Source organism: Gopherus flavomarginatus, chromosome 5, assembly GCF_025201925.1.
Source record: "Gopherus flavomarginatus isolate rGopFla2 chromosome 5, rGopFla2.mat.asm, whole genome shotgun sequence".
Lineage (NCBI taxonomy): Eukaryota > Metazoa > Chordata > Testudines > Testudinidae > Gopherus > Gopherus flavomarginatus.
The window spans coordinates 39194647-39214957 of NC_066621.1; the positions used below are offsets into that span (position 1 = coordinate 39194647).

At 53.4% G+C, this 20311-nt stretch overlaps 1 protein-coding gene across 4 annotated transcripts in view; it reads right to left on the minus strand.

Moving 5' to 3' along the window:
- The window catches only part of SYT7 (synaptotagmin 7), a 177295-nt gene that overhangs the window by 75011 nt on the left and 81973 nt on the right, over positions 1-20311 (minus strand). For all 4 annotated transcript variants that reach the window (XM_050956176.1, XM_050956177.1, XM_050956178.1 and 1 more), the window contains exon 2: positions 11693-11796. In XM_050956176.1, the coding sequence (XP_050812133.1) occupies positions 11693-11796 (104 nt within the window). The remainder of the gene's footprint in view (positions 1-11692; positions 11797-20311) is intronic.

Sequence of the window (20311 nt, forward strand, 5' to 3'; positions counted from 1 at the left end):
CCAGAGCTTTCCCTGGTGCCATCTCTATCAGCCCACTGTCAGCAGGATGAGGGGAATGTGCAGTTGAAGATGGGTGCTGGATTTTGGGGGACGATCGTTGGATGAGGCCATGATTAAGTCTCATGTCACAAATTGTCAGGTGTGTTGTGATCTAGTTTTTGCTTCTTTGTGGCTTCCAGTTTGTTATTCACTTCAGCTGCCCACCTGGTTTTGCTTGGAAAAATCCTGAAATTCGTCAAACTCTCAATGTTTCCAGTGTGTTTCCCTAGACATCTGAAACAGGCAGAGAGCATCATGGGAAAGGCATGCCCCAGAATGCTCCTTGCTTGGCCATCACAATGGAGCTCTTCCAAGGAGTTAGTTTGGATGACCTGTGGCCCCCTACTGCTTCCGCTTAATGAACGCAAGAGAGAGAGCCAGTCTCCAAACCCGGCCTTCCTCCCTGCTGCCCGATCACATCCGCAGCAGGGGAGGAACAGCAATTTTAGGATTAATTGAACTTTAATTAATTAAGTTCACAGTAAAAAAAAATACCCATGTCACAAGATAATGAAATGTGCGTTTGTTCCTAATTGGGGCTTGATAATAAGGCCACTTGGTAGTGATTTCCGATGGCAGGTTCAACATGCTGTGCGATTCCAGGGCAGACAAGAGCACAATTAGCTCTGATTAGCAAACAATTAGTGGATGACACCATCCCACACAGGTGCAGGTAAAGGGGCCCCCCCTCACAGCTCTGTGGGGAACCCACCTAAGAAAAGTGAGAGGCTGCCAGGGGCTTTTTAAAGTCTCAGCTGCATGAAATATGCTGGGGGTGGGGGGAAGAGGACAAGAAAGCAGCAAAGTTAGGGGGTGCTCTGGATCCAACAGGAGCTCTGGATTGAGGGGTGGGAGAAAACAGGACAGCACTGGGGAAGGGGAGGGGAAGGGAGCTGTCTCCAGGCACACAGATAGAGCAGGATGGGGCAGGAGAGAATTTGGATCTAGGTCAAGGTGGGGATGAACAGCAGAAGAGAATACTGGATCTGGATCAGGGCGGGATGACAGAGAGCGGCACAGCAGCAGATGTGCATGTGAGGGAATCTGGGTCTGGACTGAGGACGGGGGTGACAGTGGGATAAGGCTGGTATGTTTGTGGGTGGGGGGGGGTCAGCAATTTGGATCTGGAAAGGACTGGACTGAGGGGACAATAGAGAGTTGGAGAATGACCAGTCTGATCAGGGTAGGGGAAGGGATTCCGTGGCCAGGGAGAGGTAGGCTAGCCATGTGAAATGTGGAGTCAGACTGACTGCTCTCTCCCACAGACTGACTGCTCTCTTTCACCCCACCCACACTGTCCCTATGAGCTCTCCAGGCAGCCACACACAAGAATGGCTCACTGCGGTTAGTTGGGGGTAATCTGCCCACAAATTAAGAAAAAGCCTGGGGAGGATCACAAACGGCCTGTTAATCACCATGAGAAATGCAGCCCACAGGAAAAAGGGGCTCATTTACAGAGCCAAGGCAGTGCAGCTACTCCATGGCTAGATTGAGATTTGCTTTTTCCATCCTAAGCCTCAGCCCCTCATCTCCCTCTGTGCCCCTCAGAAACACCTCCAGTCTGCTTCCACTTTCTCCTGTGTGGTCTCCTGGAAGAGGAGAGATTTCTGGCGGTCACTCAGACAGCCACAAGGGGTGCAAATGGAGATGTTTTCCTCCTGACGTGCTTTTGGGAAGGTACGTCCCCAGAAATGACTTGGCCTAGAAACTCCAAGTGCCCTCCACAAGAGCACGTCCTCGAACATGCCCCAGAAGGCCAGGTGGTTAACTTCGGAGCCAGTCACCACAAACGTCTGAACTTTGGAGAACTTTGCCAGGACCCAGTTGAGTTGATAACTTTTGCCAACATCAGGCTGAATTCAGCATCTCCAGAGCTCTATAGCTGCTGGCAGAGCATAAGATCCAGCAGGTGGGCTCCTGTCTTTGCTAGCAGCACAACTCAGAGACTTTGTCACTTTCATCAGCGAACCAGCTTCGGTTTAAGCTGCTCCCTAGCCAGCCACACTCCCTCAGCCCAGCCACTGCAGTTCAGCAAGGCTGCAGACACCCCCAGCCCAGCTCATGAGATCTCTGAGCTCCATTGTCCAAAAGGTCTGGGTTAGAGGAGGTTACAGACATGGCCAGAGCTGCCTGCAGCACGTGGAAACTCTGTCCTGGGAACCTCTCGTGTTCCAGGCACCTATAAGCTCTGTTGTTAAATGATGCAGGTTCCAGAACAGCACAGACTCCGCCAAGAGCAGGCTGCAGTGTCCGCAGGCTCCATTAGTGGAACTGCTCAGGTGTGAAGCAGGTAGGGGCTCTGCCAGCACGGTCTCCAGTGAACCCCATTCGTCAAAATGTTCCCATCCAAGGAGGTTTCAAGCTCAAGCCAGTGGAGTAGTTCTTTCCAGTGCAATGCTGAATACCAAGTACAGTGCCAGCTTGACACCACATTTAGGACTGTAGCAGAATATAGGGGCAGATCCCAGTCTGTGCCCCTGGCATGGTGTAAAGGGGAACAGAGCCATCAAGGAGCCTAATGACCATTCCAGCAGGATTAGAAGTGGGCACTTCAAGAGGTGTCTGGCTGTTGTTCATACTAGCTGGAGTGAAGCATGAGTTAGAGGCAAGTGATTTAGGGTGGACGGTACAAGGGATAACTGGTTGCCTTGGTTACAAAGGGATGGGTCTTTGGGGGAGGTCAAAGGACATGCAACTCACAGTGCAACTTCCCCCGAATTCAATGGGAGCTGGATCTGCTTCCAGCTGAATCTGGCCTACATGCCAAACTAGGACAGATGTGCACACTTCCTGAGCTGAGTGAGACACATGACATTGCTGCTGATGGGCGGGCTGAGAGGAGCTCTGTTATCTGACATGCCGGGACAGCCATTGCAGGCTGGCTTCCCTTTCCTCAGTACGCATCTAGCCACCTCTCTATCTTAACCCACTTTGTCCTTCACGATTTCCTCGCCCTGATCCCCCCTTTGCCCATCGCATCTGCTTTTAGATAAGACAGTGGGGACTAGGTGAGGAAACTGTTTAGCTGGGGACAATCATTAGTGGGCACCTCAGAGGCAAGGATATCGGGAAACTGAGTCAGAGTGGGATAATTGCATGGCCGTGGTGCCTTGTCAAGGGCAAAAAACTCCCGTCCACAGACACTGATGAGCAGGACGCTGGTGCAGACCAGCGTGGGAATGAGATCAACTTGAACTGCTGGCCAGCAGCTTCTGCACTGTCAGTGCTCCCAGTCAGAGAGCCCCCTGCTGGGCCCAGGGAAGGCTGCAGCTCACCAGCTGTGACTCCAGCTGGTTGGATCTTATGCATAAAGCACAGGATGGGGACGCAGAAGATCTGGATTAAATTCTTTACACTGTGTGACTGTGGGGCAGGTCACTTCATCTCCCATGGGAGTTAGAAGCCTAAACAGCTTTGAGAGTCTAGGCCTCAGTGCCCCACCTGTAAAAGGGGATTGTGGCGCTGTAAGCTTTTCAGGCCAGGCGCTGACTCTGACTCTGTGTCTGTGCAGTGCCTGGAAATGGGCCAGCAAGCTTGGTGGGGGGCCTCTAAGAGCTACTAGCACAGAGATAATAACAAATCCCAGAGCCTACTTGTTATCTCCCCAACCCCAGGTACATCACTGAGCTGAGCCAACCATTGCCCCAGGGCCAGGCTATGAGGTGTCTCCCCTTTGTCCAGTTCCCTGCCTCTTTCTTCTATGCCCTCCTCCTCCTTCTCAGCCCTTCAGTCATTTCAGGCCACGGCCCGGGCTATGAAAGACCTGGATCCTTGTACTGGAGGTGAAGCTGTGTCACTCCTCTCCGCCCTCCTCCTGCATTCTCCAAACTCTCTCTGTTCTCCGAGCCTTTCCTACTCTACCTCTCCCAGGTCAGCAGCATCAGGCCAGCCACGTGCTGAGGTAAGGGGGTTGGGGGAGAAGCGCACTCCTGCAATGCTTCAGTACAGGCTGGTCTGTGCAGCAGCAGCTTCACCCCTGCAGGAGCCAGGTGCTCACCTGTCAGTGCTGGCGAGTCACGTAGCTGGCTATGTTGGGAAACTAGTTGGGCAAGCCTGCTCCCTGTGCCAGGGAGACGGGGCCATACCCTCAGCTGGTGCGAACGTGTGCAGATCCAACAACTGCCATGCACCTGCTCGGGCTCTGGCTCATTGTGCTGTGGAGACACGGTGCCTGGCTGGCCAACCCCTGGCTCCCTCGGCCAAAGGGGTGACTGCTCCATCTGCCAAGGTCTCAGGGCAGCTGGGCATTGTGGAGTGGAGTGAGTGTCTCTGAGGGCAGGAGCCTGGGTCCCCAGGAACACAGGCTCAGCCACCCTAACGCCTCACCTCGGGGCAGCCTCGTGCAATGGCTCCCATTACCGGAGTGCACACCCAAACGCTGCAGATGGGGGACTGACTGGCGGGGGAGAGGGAGCTCACACTTCAGGCTCTCCCAAAGGGCATGCTCTGCTGCGACATCCAGCATCTCTCTGCACAGGGGACAGGAGGGATTGGGGTGCAGGAAACTGAAAGAGGACTCTGTGGGCAGGCTGCTGGATAGGGACAGAAGACAACCAGACAGGCAAGTCACACAAACCCTTGTGCCCAGCTGCAACAAGCCCAAAGGAGGAGTCAGCAACCTAATCAGTCATGAGGTGGAAGAGAGGTGGAGAGTTCTTTGCCAGGAGTGCAATGGAGACGCTCTGTGACAGCCGATTTCTGCCACTGCTCCCTGGCACCTGCCCCACCAAAGTCACAGGGCAAGATGGGAACTTGATTTCCCAAATTCGGCCAGCAGGATGGAAGAAGGGCTCTTCCCCCACCCACCCTGGGCCTCCTTCCTCCACTTCATCCCAACACTTTCCTCTGGGGCATGAAGGAGCCTGAAGGCACGCTGAATCAGAAGGGCAACCACATGCTAGCTGTCCTACCCTGGGATGTCTGCCAGGTGTGCTTGGACTGGCTCAGCAGCCCAGCTGCAGAGTACTGCCAGGCCAGCGTGACTCAGAGCAGCCACAGCGAACAATGGAAGACCTGGCACAAACCACTGGAGGACACAGCAACACTGGAGAACTGGCTGTGGTGGGAGCTCATGGGTACTTCAGGCCCAGCCTCTCCCAGCAGGGGGCATGGTAAGGGGTGCTGGCTGTGGGGGAGCTCACAGCTATTGCTGTGCTAGCCTCTCCCAGCTGGGGGAGCAGCAGGAAATGGAATAGGAGTCATACCAGAGGTTCCTAAATTGCGATCTGGGGAGCACTTGTGCATGGGCCATCAGGTAAAGCTGCTGCTCCTCGTCGTCCTTATTCAGTTGCATTAAATAAAGATAGAAACACATTCGTTTCCTCGGGTCCCTGCTCCATGGCGGGGGGGCTGGTGTTGCCCAGGGCTGTTGCACCTGGGAGGGCAGGTGTCCCTGAGACAAGCTCAGGATGAAAATATGGGCCATGCTATGAACCAGGAGGGTGATCCCCTGGCCTGGATGCTGTGATTAGAGTAGCCAGACAGCCAATGGCCAGGAGGCCCTCACAGCATCTCTGGTTCCAGCCTCCCTGACAAGCCAGCACTACAGGAGTGAATGAGCCGGCAGCTGGCTGAGGACAGGCTGGGCATGTTTCAGCTGCGTTTGGGGAGGAGGTGAGAGGCTTTCACCTTCTTGCTTTTGCTTCTAAATTTAGCCCGCTGGAAGAGCGGACTCACTTGTTAGCAGTCTGTGCTGCTTGCGCTCCCCGGCGCGTGCATACTGATGGACTGCGGCGGCTGTGACCTTCCCTCCTCATCAGCTGCTGCTCCTGGTCCCCATGGGAGACTCCTGACAGGTGGCACATGGCCGCAGTGTCTGCATTAACTCTCATTAGCCCCGGAGAAGGTAGTGGACTTGCCAGAGCTCTTTCCCTTTAGCCAGACAGGACTCGGAGTAGGCGAAGCAGGGGGAGGAGAGCCAGTGGTCAGGTGCTGCTGCTGCTGCTGCTATAACACAGAGATACTTCTGAGCTGGCCCAGCTCTTCCTCCATCTCCCTTGGATTGGATGGAGGGGAGGCACTGCCCTATTTGCTGCTGGCCAGGCAATGCTCTCTCAGCATAGCGGCTGGATGCCTGGGTGAGGGAGGAGGCCAGATGGCTGGCAGATGGCGGTAACTGTGGTTTAGGAGAGACAGGTAGATACATGGGCGGTTGGGGAGTGCCAGGAGACTCTCTTCACCATGGCATGGATCTTTGGCCTACCAAGGGGACCTGTTAGAGACTGTGGCTCTGTGACCTTGGGAGAGGATTCCTCCCTCTGTCCTCAGTGCCCAGCCCAGCTACTCTAGCTTGGCACTGGTTGGGCATGGATTTGGTCCTGCAGCGCTTACGCAGGCAGAACTCTATTACCTTCCAGGGCACTGGCCTGGGTACTGGGAACAGGATGCTTCTGAGGGAGGGAGGGTGTTGGGGGTGGGAACAGCGGCAGAGTCTTCAGGACGAGGAAGTCACCCTTCACTGTAGGCAGCTGATCACTCCACAGCTCCCCAACCCCACTGAGCCAGTCACCTAGCTCCCTATCCCTTCTCGTTACCCTAAGGCAGCCTGAAGAGCTGGCCCCAGGCAGCGGCCAGGGCCGTCCTTCCCCTCCCAGCGAGTCCTTGTTTCTCTTGTGCGGCTGGCTGAAGTGTTTTTGAACCTGGCCCCAGGCCCAGTTACCACTGAACAGGGAGCTCTTCAATTCATCTCACTTCCTCCCAGGCTGCCTGGTTTATTAATTTGGCTCCCGGCCGCAGGGCTTTACTTATTAATGTGGCAGTATCGCCGCTTAACTCTCTTGTTTGTGAATGTAAACATCCTCGGCCCTCCTCGACATTCCACACGCCAGCTTCCCCCGGCCATTAATCACGGGAAGCCAAACAGCCTGGATCCGGGCGGTGGGGTGACGGAGCCAGAGAGTTGGCAGATAGAAGCTGGGGTGGAGCTGCGCTGATACCTGCTGGAGGGCTGGGGACGGAGAGCTGCCTGTGTGTGTGAAGGTGCAGCAGGGAGATGATCCTAGGAACGTTCCTCTGGAAAGACAGATGCTGTCTCCTTTTAATGCCAGTTTTAAAAAGAAGGTGCTATGGCTTTTTAATTGCTCCTGGTGCCCTGCCTCTCCCTCTCAGGCCCAGGCAGGCGGAAAGGGGAAGTGACATTATTTCTAGCGTGGTGTTTGTTTGGAGAGTGAAAAAAACCTCAAAATAGCCGCCTTCGGAGCACTTGACCCATTTTCAAATCTCAGCCGTGCACAGAGAGGCTTCATGGCAGAAGGAAACAAAAGAGAATGTGCTACTGAATCCTGGACAGGCAGGCACTGTGGGGAATTGGGGTGGGTGGGGGCCGCAGGGCACTCTGGGAAATCTGGCCAGGCAGGGGCCACAGAGCATTGTGGGGAACTGTGGTGGGTGGGGGCCGCAGGGTAGTGGGGGCCTGCAGGTCCATTCATTAGGGAATAACGCAGCAATGCTGCGCAGCCTGCCTCCCCCTGTGCTGCTTATGCCAATGCAGAGCCAGAGCGGAGCAGGAGAGGGGCCAGCTCATTACCATGCATCACCAATATATATATTTATTTCGAAAACTTCCCTTTATGCTGTACAAACATTTTCACCCAAACATTTAATTATCACATCTTCGAAGGAGCAAAATAAAAGCTGCAGCCGCCACCACAGAGCCTCACTCAGCAAATGCCTCTCACGGCTGCACTGCTGTCACTGTGGGATGGGACTCCAGTGGCCCCGGACACCAGTTTGCCCACACATCCAGGGGTGGCACCTCTACTAACTCTCCCCTGTGAACTCCAACTGACTGCTCTTCTACCTGTTACTAACACCCCAAGTGGCTCCCCTTACCCCTCCCACTGTGCACCCCAAATTACCTCCTTTATGCCTCTCACTCCATACCTCAATGTGTCTCCATAGACATCTCATTGTGCACCCCTAATTAAACTCCTCTGCCCTGTACCCCAATTCCTCCTCTTATGCCTCATGCTGGGCCCTCAGCATCCGCCCCCCATTCAAATCATGTGCAGTGTTCTTTATACAGAAGAGGGAGCATCTTACCCCCCACTCTCATACCCCAGTTTGTTCCTGATTCCCAACATCCCAATTCGATTTATTTGGTTGTGGTTGATTTTCATAACAAGCAACTTTCTTTCTGCTGGGGAATGTGAGGGCTGCTGTTAGGAAAGTTACATTTTGTCACTCTGCTATTTAATTAACAATCTGAATGAATTAATAAGTTAAGGATCTTGCTGAGATTCCAAATTAATGAAACAACTGCTACCCCAATCAGAGGTGAATGGAAGAGCTGCTACTTCTCAGACAGGCAAGTGCATTCTTAGAAATGGTAAGGCGGAAAATCAAGCCTTGATCATTTCCAATTTCAAGAGGCATAAAGAGCAGCATCAGTGTGTGTCTAAATGAAACATCTTATTCCCTGAGATTAAGCTTTGTTAGACCAGAACTAAGTCTGAAAATAAAGTGCCCTGTAAAATAATATTAGGGGAAAGTTACAGGTGTTTTAAAAACTCTCCAAACTCAGGAACTGCATGGTTAAATTTCTGACAGTCACCTTAACTCTGCCCCAGGATCCCTACCCATCCTCCATCAGGGGAAGGCATACCTCAGTGGTTTGATCATTGGCCTGCTAAACCCAGGGTTGTGAGCTCAATCCTTGAGGAGGCCACTTAGGGATCTAGGGCAAAATCAGTACTTGGCCCTGCTAGTGAAGGCAGGAGGCTGGATTCAATGACCTTAAGGGTCCCTTCTGGTCCTAGGAGATAGGATATCTCCATTTAAAAAGAAAGGGAAAAAAAGCTGTCACATAGAATAAATTATCCAAACAGTGCTTCCTTCATGGTACAGGGGAAGGGGGCTCTGTGAGGTAATAGGTGAGTGCTAGGGTGAACTCAAGGCAGAGCCTTAAATTCTTCAGACCTGAGCCCTGATTCCATCAGCAGGCAGCACATGGCCAGCTGCTGATGCCATATGCCAGATTTTGCAGGACTCAGGAGGTGGCTGGGCATGACACCCCCTGCCCCGGGGGTATATGTGTGGGGAAAGGCATATGCTGGTTGAGGTGTGAGGAGGCTACAAAGCCAGGAATACCCGTCTCCTCCATGGGGAGAGGGGCAGAGGTACAGGCCCAGCTCAGATGGATGAGGCACCTGGGGATCTACAGCCAGCCTGGGGGAGGGCAGGCCTGGAATGTAGGGGGCAGCTGGAGACTCTGACCCCTCCAGGAAGGTGGGGAAACCACATGGGCCTCTCCTAGGGTTGCCAAATTTCTAGTCGCACAAAACCAAACACCCTAGCCCCAGCACTGTCCTGAGGCCCCACCCCTGCTCACTACATTCCCTCTCTCTTGGTGGCTTGCTCTCCCTCATTTTCACTGGGCTGGGGCAGGGGGTGTGGGCTCCAGGATGGGGCCAGAAATGAGGGGTTCAGAGTACAGGAGAGGACTCTGGGCTGCAGCATGGAGTTAGGGTGCAGGGTGGGTGAGGGCTCTGGGGTCTGGGGTCTGGGGTGGGGCCAGGGGTGAAGTGTTTGGGGTGCAGGAGGGGGGTCCAAATTTTGAGGGGGCTCAGGGCTGGGGTGTGGGCTTACCTTGGGTGGCTCCTGGTCAGCGGTGCAGCAGGGGTGCTGCGCACACCCAGGAAGTGGCCAGCAGGTCTGGATCCTTGGTGGGAGGCTCCATGCATTGCTCTCGCTCGCAGGCAGTGTCGCCCCTCCCCAGCTCCCATTGACCATGGTTCCTGGTCAATGGGAGTGCAGAGCTGGTGCTCACGCAGCATGTAGAGCCCTGTGGCCCCCCAGCCTAGGAGACGGACCTGCTGGTTGCTTCTGGGGCACAGTGCGGTGCCAGCCAGGACAGGTAGGGACTAGCCTGCCTTAGTGCTGCAGCATCACTGACTGGACTTTTAACAGCCCAGTTGGAGGTGCTGATCGGAGCCACCAGGGTCCCTTTTTGACCAGGTGTTCCAATCAAAAATCAGACACCTGGTCACCTTAACCTCTCCAGCCAGTGCAGGATGCGGCAGGTGTGAACAAAGCCTGTTTGCACTAAAGTGTAAGGCTGGGCTCTGCTGATCATAGAATATCAGGGCTGGAAGGGACCTCAGGAGGTCATCTAGTCCAACCCCCTGCTCAAAGCAGGACCAAATCCCAAACAGATTTTTACCCCACTTCCCTAAATAGCCCCCTCAAGGATTGAATTCACAACCCTGGGTTTAGCAGGCTAATGCTCAAGCCACTGAGATATCACTGCCCACCAGTATCTGGCCAATGTCTTCTGGTCAGCTGTGTGCCTGGACTCCCCATGCATGCTGGCCTTGTGCAGGCCATTAGTGTGGCGTGGGGCTCAGAGAAGCCTGACCTCCAGGCTCAGCCCTTTCCTTTCATCTCGATTGCTTTCTCTGTCTTCAAAGGAAAACCCAGCGGGGCAAAGTGGGGCCTGAGAGGGGGCCCAGGGCTGGACCCTGCTCAGCGCTGTGACCCTTCTGGCCTCTTCCAGGCAGGGGGACTGTAGATTTCCCTGCCGCTGGCCTATTCAGAGAGAGAGAGAGACAGTGTGTGTGTGTGTGTGTGTGTGTGAGAGAGAGAGAGAGAGAGAGAGAGTGTGTGTGAGAGAGAGAGAGAGAACATGATCACTCCCACCACTGGGAACATGTCTATACCAGCTGAGGCAGGGGACTACACTGTCACGTTTGAGAGCACACCATTGCACGGGCCAGGAAAGCATTCCTGCCCTGACTCCTCCATGCAGTCTGGGAAGGACTGGCCTTCCTCTGAAGAATTCAGGTACTGCTGGGAGAAGGATCTTGCTAGACCCATGGCTTGATCCAGGATGGGAAGAAGGACAGAGAGAGAGAAACGTAAAGAAAGGAAACTGCCAGGTGCTGTACGTGGTCGAGCCAGCCAACCATGTCAGCGACAGCACTGCACGGCACCTGGGCTTCTAACAGCGAGATCCCTCCCTTACTGACTGCTCTGAGTTTGGGGGTGCCCCATGTTCTGCAGGGAGCAGGGTCTGTCTGCTCTGAGTTTGGGGGTGCCTCACACTCTGTGGGGGGAGACGGATGACAGAGGGCCTGCTGGCTGTGCTATATTCTAGGCTGTGGTTCAGAGGTGAAGGAAGCTGCAGCAGCTGAGGTTGAGGGGGGAGCCACGTTGCCCTTTGGTCAGCATGAGTGGAGGGGGGGAGTCTCCGGGGTGCGAGGGTGGTGGTTCCACCCTTGTGCTCTGGTGAGGGGCTGGGTTGGGGTCCTCTCATTACAGGTGAGGCATTGCTGTGGACTGTGGAGTCTCTGCTCTGGGCCGTGACACTCCTCATTCAGGAGACGCTCCCCCAAACTCCCTCTCTGCTTTAAACCAGCGGCTCTCCCAGACCCTAGTCCTCTCTGGCCGAGCACTGGCCCTGGATGGCTGCTCCTCTCTTGGCTGCCCTGGTTTCCCTTCCCTGCGTCTCATGCTGCTCTTGTTCCCCACAGTCGTGGATGATGATGCTTCAGCACGGATTGCCCATGCCATGTCCCACGTGGTGTAATTAAATCCCTGCTGTTACCTGCCAGCCGGCAGCCCCACCCCCTGCCTGGGGCAGCCTCACCCTCCAGATGTTCCTAACCCAAACAACCCTCGGGCAGAAAGGCCCCCCATACCGAGTCATGGCACTTACCAGTTTGCGCTGGCACCACTGGCAGATCCCGCACAGGACGATGGTGACGCTAAGGCTGACGGTGATGATGGCTGACACCAGGAGGACATCGCGGGAGGGCACTCCTGGCAAGAGGAAACCACAGGGTCAGGCCCCTGGGCGAGGGGGAGAGCGGGCAGAACAGGGCTGGCAAGGGAGGGACACAAAGCTCCCACTGGCCTGGTCTGTCCTGAGCTGACTTCCCGGCACAGTCCCTGCAGGATGGTCCCAGGCACAGATGCTGGGGAAAGCTCAGCCTTCGGGGAGAAGGACAGGCAGCACAGGCAGAGCACTGAGGATGGCAGTGGCCATGTGGTTGGTCAGACAGAGTCTGGACAGGTCACCAGCCACACATGGTAGCACATGGACCCACTCCCACCTTGCAGCACTTGAACTCTGGCACCATGACTCATGTCCCAGTATGGTGCCCATTCCACTCTGACACCTGATGGTAATGTAGTCCCTCAAGGCCACCCCGCTGTGGCCTCAGAGGATGAGGTGTTACACCGAACACCTACCCAGGCATGCATCCAGACGCATAAGATGCCCGACAGCGAGATCCCCCCACCCTCACCCAGACGGAGGGAGCAGCGTGGGACAACCATCAGCGAGAGCCACCCAGACACGATGCTACACGGGATGCCCAGCAAAGAGAGTTGGTCCATTCCAACCAAGACAGAATGCAGTCTGTATATCAGAGCCATTGGCTCACAATTAGTTAGTGTATTAGGGCAGCCCCTGCATTCCAGTCCAGATCAGGCTCCCACACTCTAAAAACACTCCCTGAGAACAGCCCCTGCCCAGAGAGTTTATAATCTCGGTTACACACATCCAAATACAGCACAACAGACTGCGTCAAGTGTCAGGCCAAGCCATGGCCCTGCTTGTTCATGGATTTCACAAGACATTGTAGCCAGATATATCAAAGTTCCTCTCTAGGTACAGTCCACTGCACAGATCACATTGCAGTGGGATAGCCCATCTCCAAGCCAGACAACATGCATTGCATACAGGGCATGATAGTGAGGATTCACTATGTTATTTGATCTGTTTATTTTCTAAAATGTGCCAGTCTGCCGGGACATGGCTGTCAAAGTACGATGAGGCAGTTCATCCCTGGGCAGCTTGAATTACATACCTCTCCAATCTACTGGAATTCTCTGCAGGAGACAACTAACTAACACAGAGATTCTGGGCCTGACAATGTGTGTGTCATCAATAGGTAACAGAGTGTTGCAGTCAACCTGCCCTGCTCATATTTCTAAACAGCAGGAGGGGGCTGGCTAGACAGAAGGAGAGCGTGGAAAGGCTTGAGGACAACTGAACTAGTATATAAGGGAGGCATGGCTGATGGACTTTCAAAAGAGTTGTGACCAAGCACATCACAAGATGTTTTAAGGAAATTACTGGTAAGTCATCACAGGGTGAGAGGTAAACTGTCCTGGATTAGAAACTGGGTTAAAGATCAAAAGCAAAGGGCAGGCACAAATACTCCCTTTCTGACACGGCTAACGGTGTCGTGCTTCAATGTCCCCTCCACTGGTAGGACGCCTGGATGAAAAGTGAAGCAGCAAAGTTTGCAGCTGCCACGGCACTGATTTAATTGAGTGAATACTAGCAGAAGCTGCAAGGACGGGTTCAGTGAATCTAGGAGATTAGGGCAAGGCAACGGGCTATGAAATTCAGCGGAGATAAGTGCAGGATAATGCATGTCAGAAGGAACATTTTGAACTACTCCTACCCTGTGATGAGCTCTAAATACACCATAACCACTCAGGAAAAAGGCTGAGGCGCCATCGCAAACATTTCAATGGGAACCTCTCAGTGTGCAGGGGCAGGCAGGCAGAATTGCAAACAAGATGTTTAGGCAGGAAAGGGATAAAGGAAAAACAGAGTATAAAAGTGCAGCTATTCTAAAGCTGTTCTGTACATCAGTGATGTGCCGCCACCTGGAATACTGTGTGCTACTCTGGGTGATCTATCTACCCACCTCGTTCGTAGCCATCTATCACCAAACAATACAGCATTTAGACCAGGGGTAGGCAATCTATGGCATGTGTGCCGAAGGCGGCACGCAAATTGATTTTCAGTGGCACTCACACTGCCCGAGTCCTGGCCACTGGTCCAGGGGGCTCTGCATTTTAATTTAATTTTAAATGAAGCTTCTTAAACATTTTAAAATGTTATTTAGTTTACTTAAAACAATAGTTTAGTTATATATTATAGACTTATAGAAAGAGACCTTCTAAAAACGTTTAAATGTATTACTGGCACGCGGAACCTTAAATTAGAGGGAATAAATGAAGACTCGGCACACCCACTTCTGAAAGGTTGCCAACCGCTGACCAAGACCTTCCAAAAGGATATCGCAGAAATAGAAGCGATCCAGAGAAGGACAATGGAAATGATCTGATGCACAGAAAAACTTCCAAGTGCACAGAGATTACAAGGATTAGGATTGTTTGGTTTAGAGAGGAGGTGAATAAGAAAAGACGTGCCAGAGGTCTATAAAACGATGAATAATACAGACAGGATAAAGTTGGTGCTCTCACTCACCTTGACTAGGGCAGATCCAATTCAGTTAAAAGGCAAGACATCTAAAGGTAACGAAAGTAAATACCTTTCTATACAAAGTGTAATTAACCTGTGGAACTCCTTGCCACAAGCTGTCAGGACAGACAAGAGCTTAGTAGACTCTCAAAAGGATTAGACGTGTATATAAATATTAAGCATATCCACAGTTACACTAACTGTGATACAAATATATGGTGAGAGGTGTCACATTCTATCCTTGAACGATTCTCATGGGCACTTCCCCACCCAGTAAAGAGCATGCGAACCTGCTCCCGTCCCATTGGCCATCTCCTAGCTCCGGCTCCCCTTCCCTATTGATGATCATACAACTGTTGCCCTTATTCACATGGAAGAGTCCCATTCAGAAAGTATTTCATGTATTTTTAGCTTTTTAAATTGTAACTTAGCAGCTGGCAAACAAGGAGGAAGAGCCAGCTCCCCACAACAAGTGCTGGGAACCCAATCCCTCATGTTTCAAGACCCAGGCACTCCACTATCAGCTTGGGGCTAGGAAGAAACCTCCGCTACGGGCAACTTAGCGCGCAGCAGTCCATTCGGGGGGAAGCACGTGGAACTGAGCGCTGCTGACACAGCACAGCTGGCTAGAGGCACTGCTGGCCTGGTATTTGGCAGGCCCTGTGCTGCTAGGTGAGTCACCTCTAGTGCAATGGATTTACACCAGGCAGGGATCGGTCCTGTTAATTTCATTGTTGGTCACGGTGCATTCCCCTAAGTGACAATACATCCCGGGGGAGGCCTGCCACAGCATCTACGCTGCATCACTCCAATCTCATTGCAAATGGGCCTGATTACTCGGCTGCGCTGTCTGGGCTCTCCCTGAATGTTGGCTTTGGGGAATGAGTCACCTTTGTTTACTCAAGCCTGAAAGCCGGATTCTCCCTGTCTCCTGAACCCTTCCATTACCTCCCTTATTGATTCCCCTTTCGGAAACATCTGCGAGTGGAGGTGGGGCTGGGAGAAGAGGCTGGAAGGATGCCCAGGCCCAAAGTCAGACATTTCTCCCCTCACCAGGCAATGTCTATATAGCCTGGGCCACAGCAACGCAAGCGCCCCCGACTGCCCCACTTGCTAGCCTGGCCTCAGAGCAGGGATGGAGAGGGCAGAATGCCTGACCCATGTCAGAGGGCTGTCTCTGCCAACAGAGGTGCCAGTTGCCATGGTGCCCTTAGTGGAGCCCTGACCCTCTGCTATAAGCCTAGGCCTGACTGAACCTAGGGGTGGAGGCTCTGCACCCCATTCCACATCTTCTGAACTGTTCAGTCTCCCCAGACCTTGGGGCCCGTGAGAGCCAGCGACCTTACAGAAAAGGGCTTTGTACTCCAGGTCTCCTCTTGATGGTCCTCCCCCGTTGGGTGATTGACATTCCCATTGTAGGGGAAGGCTGCCTGGGCCCAGCAGGGTGCCAGCCCAGCACTGCAGGATCGATGCTGACAAGGGAGAGTGAGAAAGACCTGGGCAGCCCCGGCCATCGACACACTCCCTGGGAGCCCACGTCCTATGACAAGAAAACCAGGTGACAGCGCAAACAAATCCCAGTTGAGTGCCTGCTAGTGAGCTAGGCTGGGGCCACAGATCTCTGTGCATGCGGGTGTGTGAAATGGAGAGCTTTACACCTGTAGCCCCCCCGCCATAATACTGACCAACCATCCCAACCTCACAGGGCCGACTCGTGCAGTGCCGACGCAGGGAAAGCTCCTGTTGACGGGAGCTGGGCTTCTGGGTTGACTAGAGCCTACAGGATTTGGCACACAAGCACAGCCGGAGACACACCTGTCTCTCCCCCCTTGAGGGTTGCAACCTGCAGCCCCTTGCCCACACCTTGTCCTGTGTTCAGATCCCTGAGCGACAGAGGGATGGGGGGAGAGGTCACAGCACTTTCTCAGGGGAGGTCATTCTGCGGCCTAGTAACACACACTTCAGGCGCTGTCCAAATAATCATCAATGCTAATGAATAATTAATCGCTGTAAGAATAGTCTATTAATAATTCATGGTGCCATTCGCATGCCACTCTTAGGAGCTGGCTCCTGAGGTCCAGCCAAACATCAGCTCCACTCCGTGCTATCCCATGAGATCCACCTCAGAGCTCTGTCTCAGCTTTGTCATGCAGGGTGACCCTGGGCCTCCCACTGAGTGGAGGTGTCTATGGAGTTGGTCCCACATGCGCCATCGCAGAGTGGGAGGCTCCACCCTCACTCGCTCCCCATTCTCCCGGCTCCTGCTCCCACCTACCTGCCGACGCACACTGCAAACTACACGCCTCAGCCCCGAGAGGGAGCAGAGCTGATGGCAGCGCTGGTCTGCCAAGGCAGGGGCAAGGTGGGGAAGCCTGCGCTTGCTTAGTGTGCTCGGCAGGGGTCGAGGAGCCAGTCATTGGCACAGCCCCCTCTGCTCCTGTAGGGGACGATCAGCAGGAACACGAACAGAGATTCCTCCCAGCCTCAGATCAGGCACAGAGCCTAAGACTAGCCTCCTCCAACCCAATGGCGAGAACACGAAGGGGAATGATCTCAATAACACAGAGCCATGACCCCCTTTCCCCACCCCCTGTAAGTCGTCAGACTCTGGGATGCTGCAGGTTTCCTAGGGGCATGCCAGATTCCAGAGCTGCCCAGAGCTGAGCTGCATGATCAGATAGTCACATTCGTGGAGGAGGGACCAGGGGTAGGACACCAGTAGGGTGACCAGATAGCAAGTGTGAAAAATGGGGGGTAATAAGGGCCTATATAAGAAAAAGCCCCAAATATCAGGACTGTCCCTATAAAATTGGGACATCTGGTCACCCTAAACACCAGGCAGGTCTGCAAGGAGGATACAGAACAGTCGGGCTGCTCCTGCAATATCTCGGTGTGTTCTCTGCTTGCACAACCGCATATCCCTCTGGTGTTTACATACCCTCCCCATTTCTGTCTGCTGCATTGTGCCTCCATGGCCAGGAGAAAAGACAGCCTGGGGCTATGACGCCTTGCAGGAGGACCGGTTGGTTCTCCCAGGCACAGCCAGGATGAGGTGGGTCAATGATTGATCAGGAGACCTCAGACAGTCAGATGCCAGAATGTGGCTAGACAGGCCCCATGGAGCAGTGGCGGGCTGCCTGAGGCAGTGTGGCTGGCTGGTGACGCAGAACATGACACTTTTCTCTTGGAGTCTGTTGTGAGCTAAAGTCCCAGCACGGTGCTAGGGGAACCTGTGCAGCTGGAGATACTGGGCCAAACTAATCACTGATGTAGCTACAGGGACTTCTCAGGGGAGTTACCCCATGGTGAAATCGGATCAGCTGGAGGAGTAAAGGTCAGCATTCCGGCCTCTTGTGGTCACCAAAGCTCCTTTACAGAAACATGCCCAGAAGAGTCCTCAGGTCCTGGCCAAATTCCAAAGCCAAACAAACTCTCCCCAATCAGGGTAAAGTTCCTCTGTGCAGGAAACAGAGCTTTCCTGGGGGCCAGTCCCAGCCCAAGGAATGAACTCCTCCAGGAACGAAGGACCACCCCAAACCTCCCCCAGCTTCCGCTCCAAGTGCTAGGTGCGTTTCTTTGCATTTGCCTTCTCTGACATAAATACAGAGCAGCATGCACATGGAAAAACACCACCACACAGGACACTCCCCTGCACACACTCTTGCCCCCGGGGAGAGAACAAACATGAGACACGTTAGTCACACTGGGTAATGCACAATTGGAAGGCACTCGGACACTCCAATGAGCATGGTAGAGGAACCTCAAGGAAGAGAAAAGAACTCTGTTTCCTTGCAGTTACAACCCCAGAACAGAGATTCTCAATCTTTTCCATATCGTGACCCCAGCCTATAACATAAAAAATTTCAGGACTCTTCTCCCCTGCCTCCATCTAGCCATAAAGAAATGGAGGGTTATTTAGTGATCTCTTAAAACCTGTGGGGAGTCCAGATACCCAGGATAGAAGATTCTTTTCCACCTCCTGTCTCTCGCACTGTTATGCTGTGGAGAAACAGCTGCCTTTTCCCACCACTGAGGTGGCTGCATTTCAGCTGAGAGCAAGTGACCCCTATTATAATTCTACTTGCCCCATCTCCCTGAGGAGACTTCCCGTGCTTTGAAGTTCTTAGAGAAAAGTGCTGTGGAAGTGCACAATGAAACAGCGATAATCCCAGGTGAGACTTGGGAGCAAATGGCAGGGGGCCAACGGGCTGCACAGCTTTGCAAATGCTCCCAGCTTTCCTCCAAAAGAATCATTTCTTCTAATATGTCGAAGGTGAGGGGGAAGCTTTAGCTGAAGGAAATGTCTGACCAGTAACAGAGGTTGCATTCCTAGAACACTTCCAAAAGATCCCACGTGAGTGTCACAGCCCTGCAGGCGAGCATTATTCTCCCCATTTTATGGATGGGGAACCAGAGGCAGAGAGAGTGAAGTGACTTTCCCTGGCCCATACAACCAGCCGTCTTACAGCTGGATCTCTGTGCCTTTGCTCTGGGCCTTATTTGGTCATCGGAGACAGTGGACACAGAGGCTAAATTAAGTCACACTGGAAACTGGGTTAGGAACCATTGGCTCAGCTTTCTGAGAGAGGTGGGGGATTCTCCATCATTCAAAGTCTTTACATCAAAACAAGACATACTCCAGTTCAACCAGTGGTTATGAGCCAGACGTTGGAATCCCTGAGGGATGTTCTGTGGTCTGTGACTCACAGGAAGTCAGACTAGATGGTCTTTTCTGGCCGTAAAATCTATTAATCTACCTGCATTGACACCGATGGCGTCTCTAGGGTGCTTGACACTAGTGAAAGTCGAGTCAGTAGCTGCCTTCCTCCTGCAAGACTTGGCATTTTTAAATAAAGCTGAATTTTGAGTGATCTGAGCCCTAAAAAGAATCTGACAAGTATCTTCCCTAGTGACAACTTTGTCCCCACACATTTGGGTCTCTTAAAACAGCCTCAGGGGGTTTCACCAGGCGACACTTTAATGACTCACTGCTGCGCAGAGGGACAGCTGCACAAACTCCAGCCCACTCGGGTCACTCTTCCTGGCACTCAGAAGTGGAGCCTGCAAAGGGAAACGCCCCACAGCCATAAGCTGAGCGCCATTCATAAATCACTGGGGATGGCTGGCATTTGTTGCAGGGCTTGGAAGGAGCCGAGGAACAAAGTCACTGAACTGCTCACAAAAATGTGGAATTTATCATTCAAAACAGCCACTCTCCTGGTGCACTGGAGAGCAACCAGGCCCGGGTCCCTCTCAAAACAAGGATGTGAAGGGTGATGCTGGCATTGACCAACCGGAGACCTACACATCAGTGCTGGGAACAGAGGGGGGAAACTAGCACAGATGGGCCAGGGCTGATTTTCAAATGTGGCTTTGGATTCCCACAGCTGGGCATTGGCAGCATCCATCATCAGCATCTGTTAGGGGCTCAAATGCCTGGCTGAGTCGCCCGAATGTAAGCAGGAGCCAGGCTGGAGTCCTGCTGAGGTGCCTAGGTTTGGAAACTGCAGAGGGATAAATTCCTGCCCTTCACTACACCTGCCCCCCTACTGCAATCAATGCCCCGGTCCTGAGACTCACCATCCTGGAGTGCCCCCCTCACAGGAAGACCCAGCACTGTTGCACTCTGCCTCAGTTTCCCCACAGCTATCTTCAGCCACAGAGGTGACTTGCTACAGTGTCTTTGTTCTCTGAACAAAAGTCCAGCCCATCCAGGGCATCCCCGTCCCAAACACACACAACACAAAGTCTTTGCCTTAGCCTCCACCATAGCCCAGCCCCTGCTTCCCCAGGGGCCTGTCTTCTCTCCTCTGATTCAGGAACTCTTCTGCCCACCCTCTGGGCTCAGCTTTCACCCTGCCTGGGTCCTTTCTATCTCCCTCCTGGGCAACTCTGGGTTGTTATCTGCCCTCTCCTGAGCAGCCACTCCCAGATCCTGACCTGGAGTCTCCCACCCTCTGCCAGCCTCATCACAGGCCTCTGCTGTCCTCTCCAGCCAACTCTCTACCACTTCCTCCTGAGTCCGACACCCAACACAGGTGTAGCAGGGCA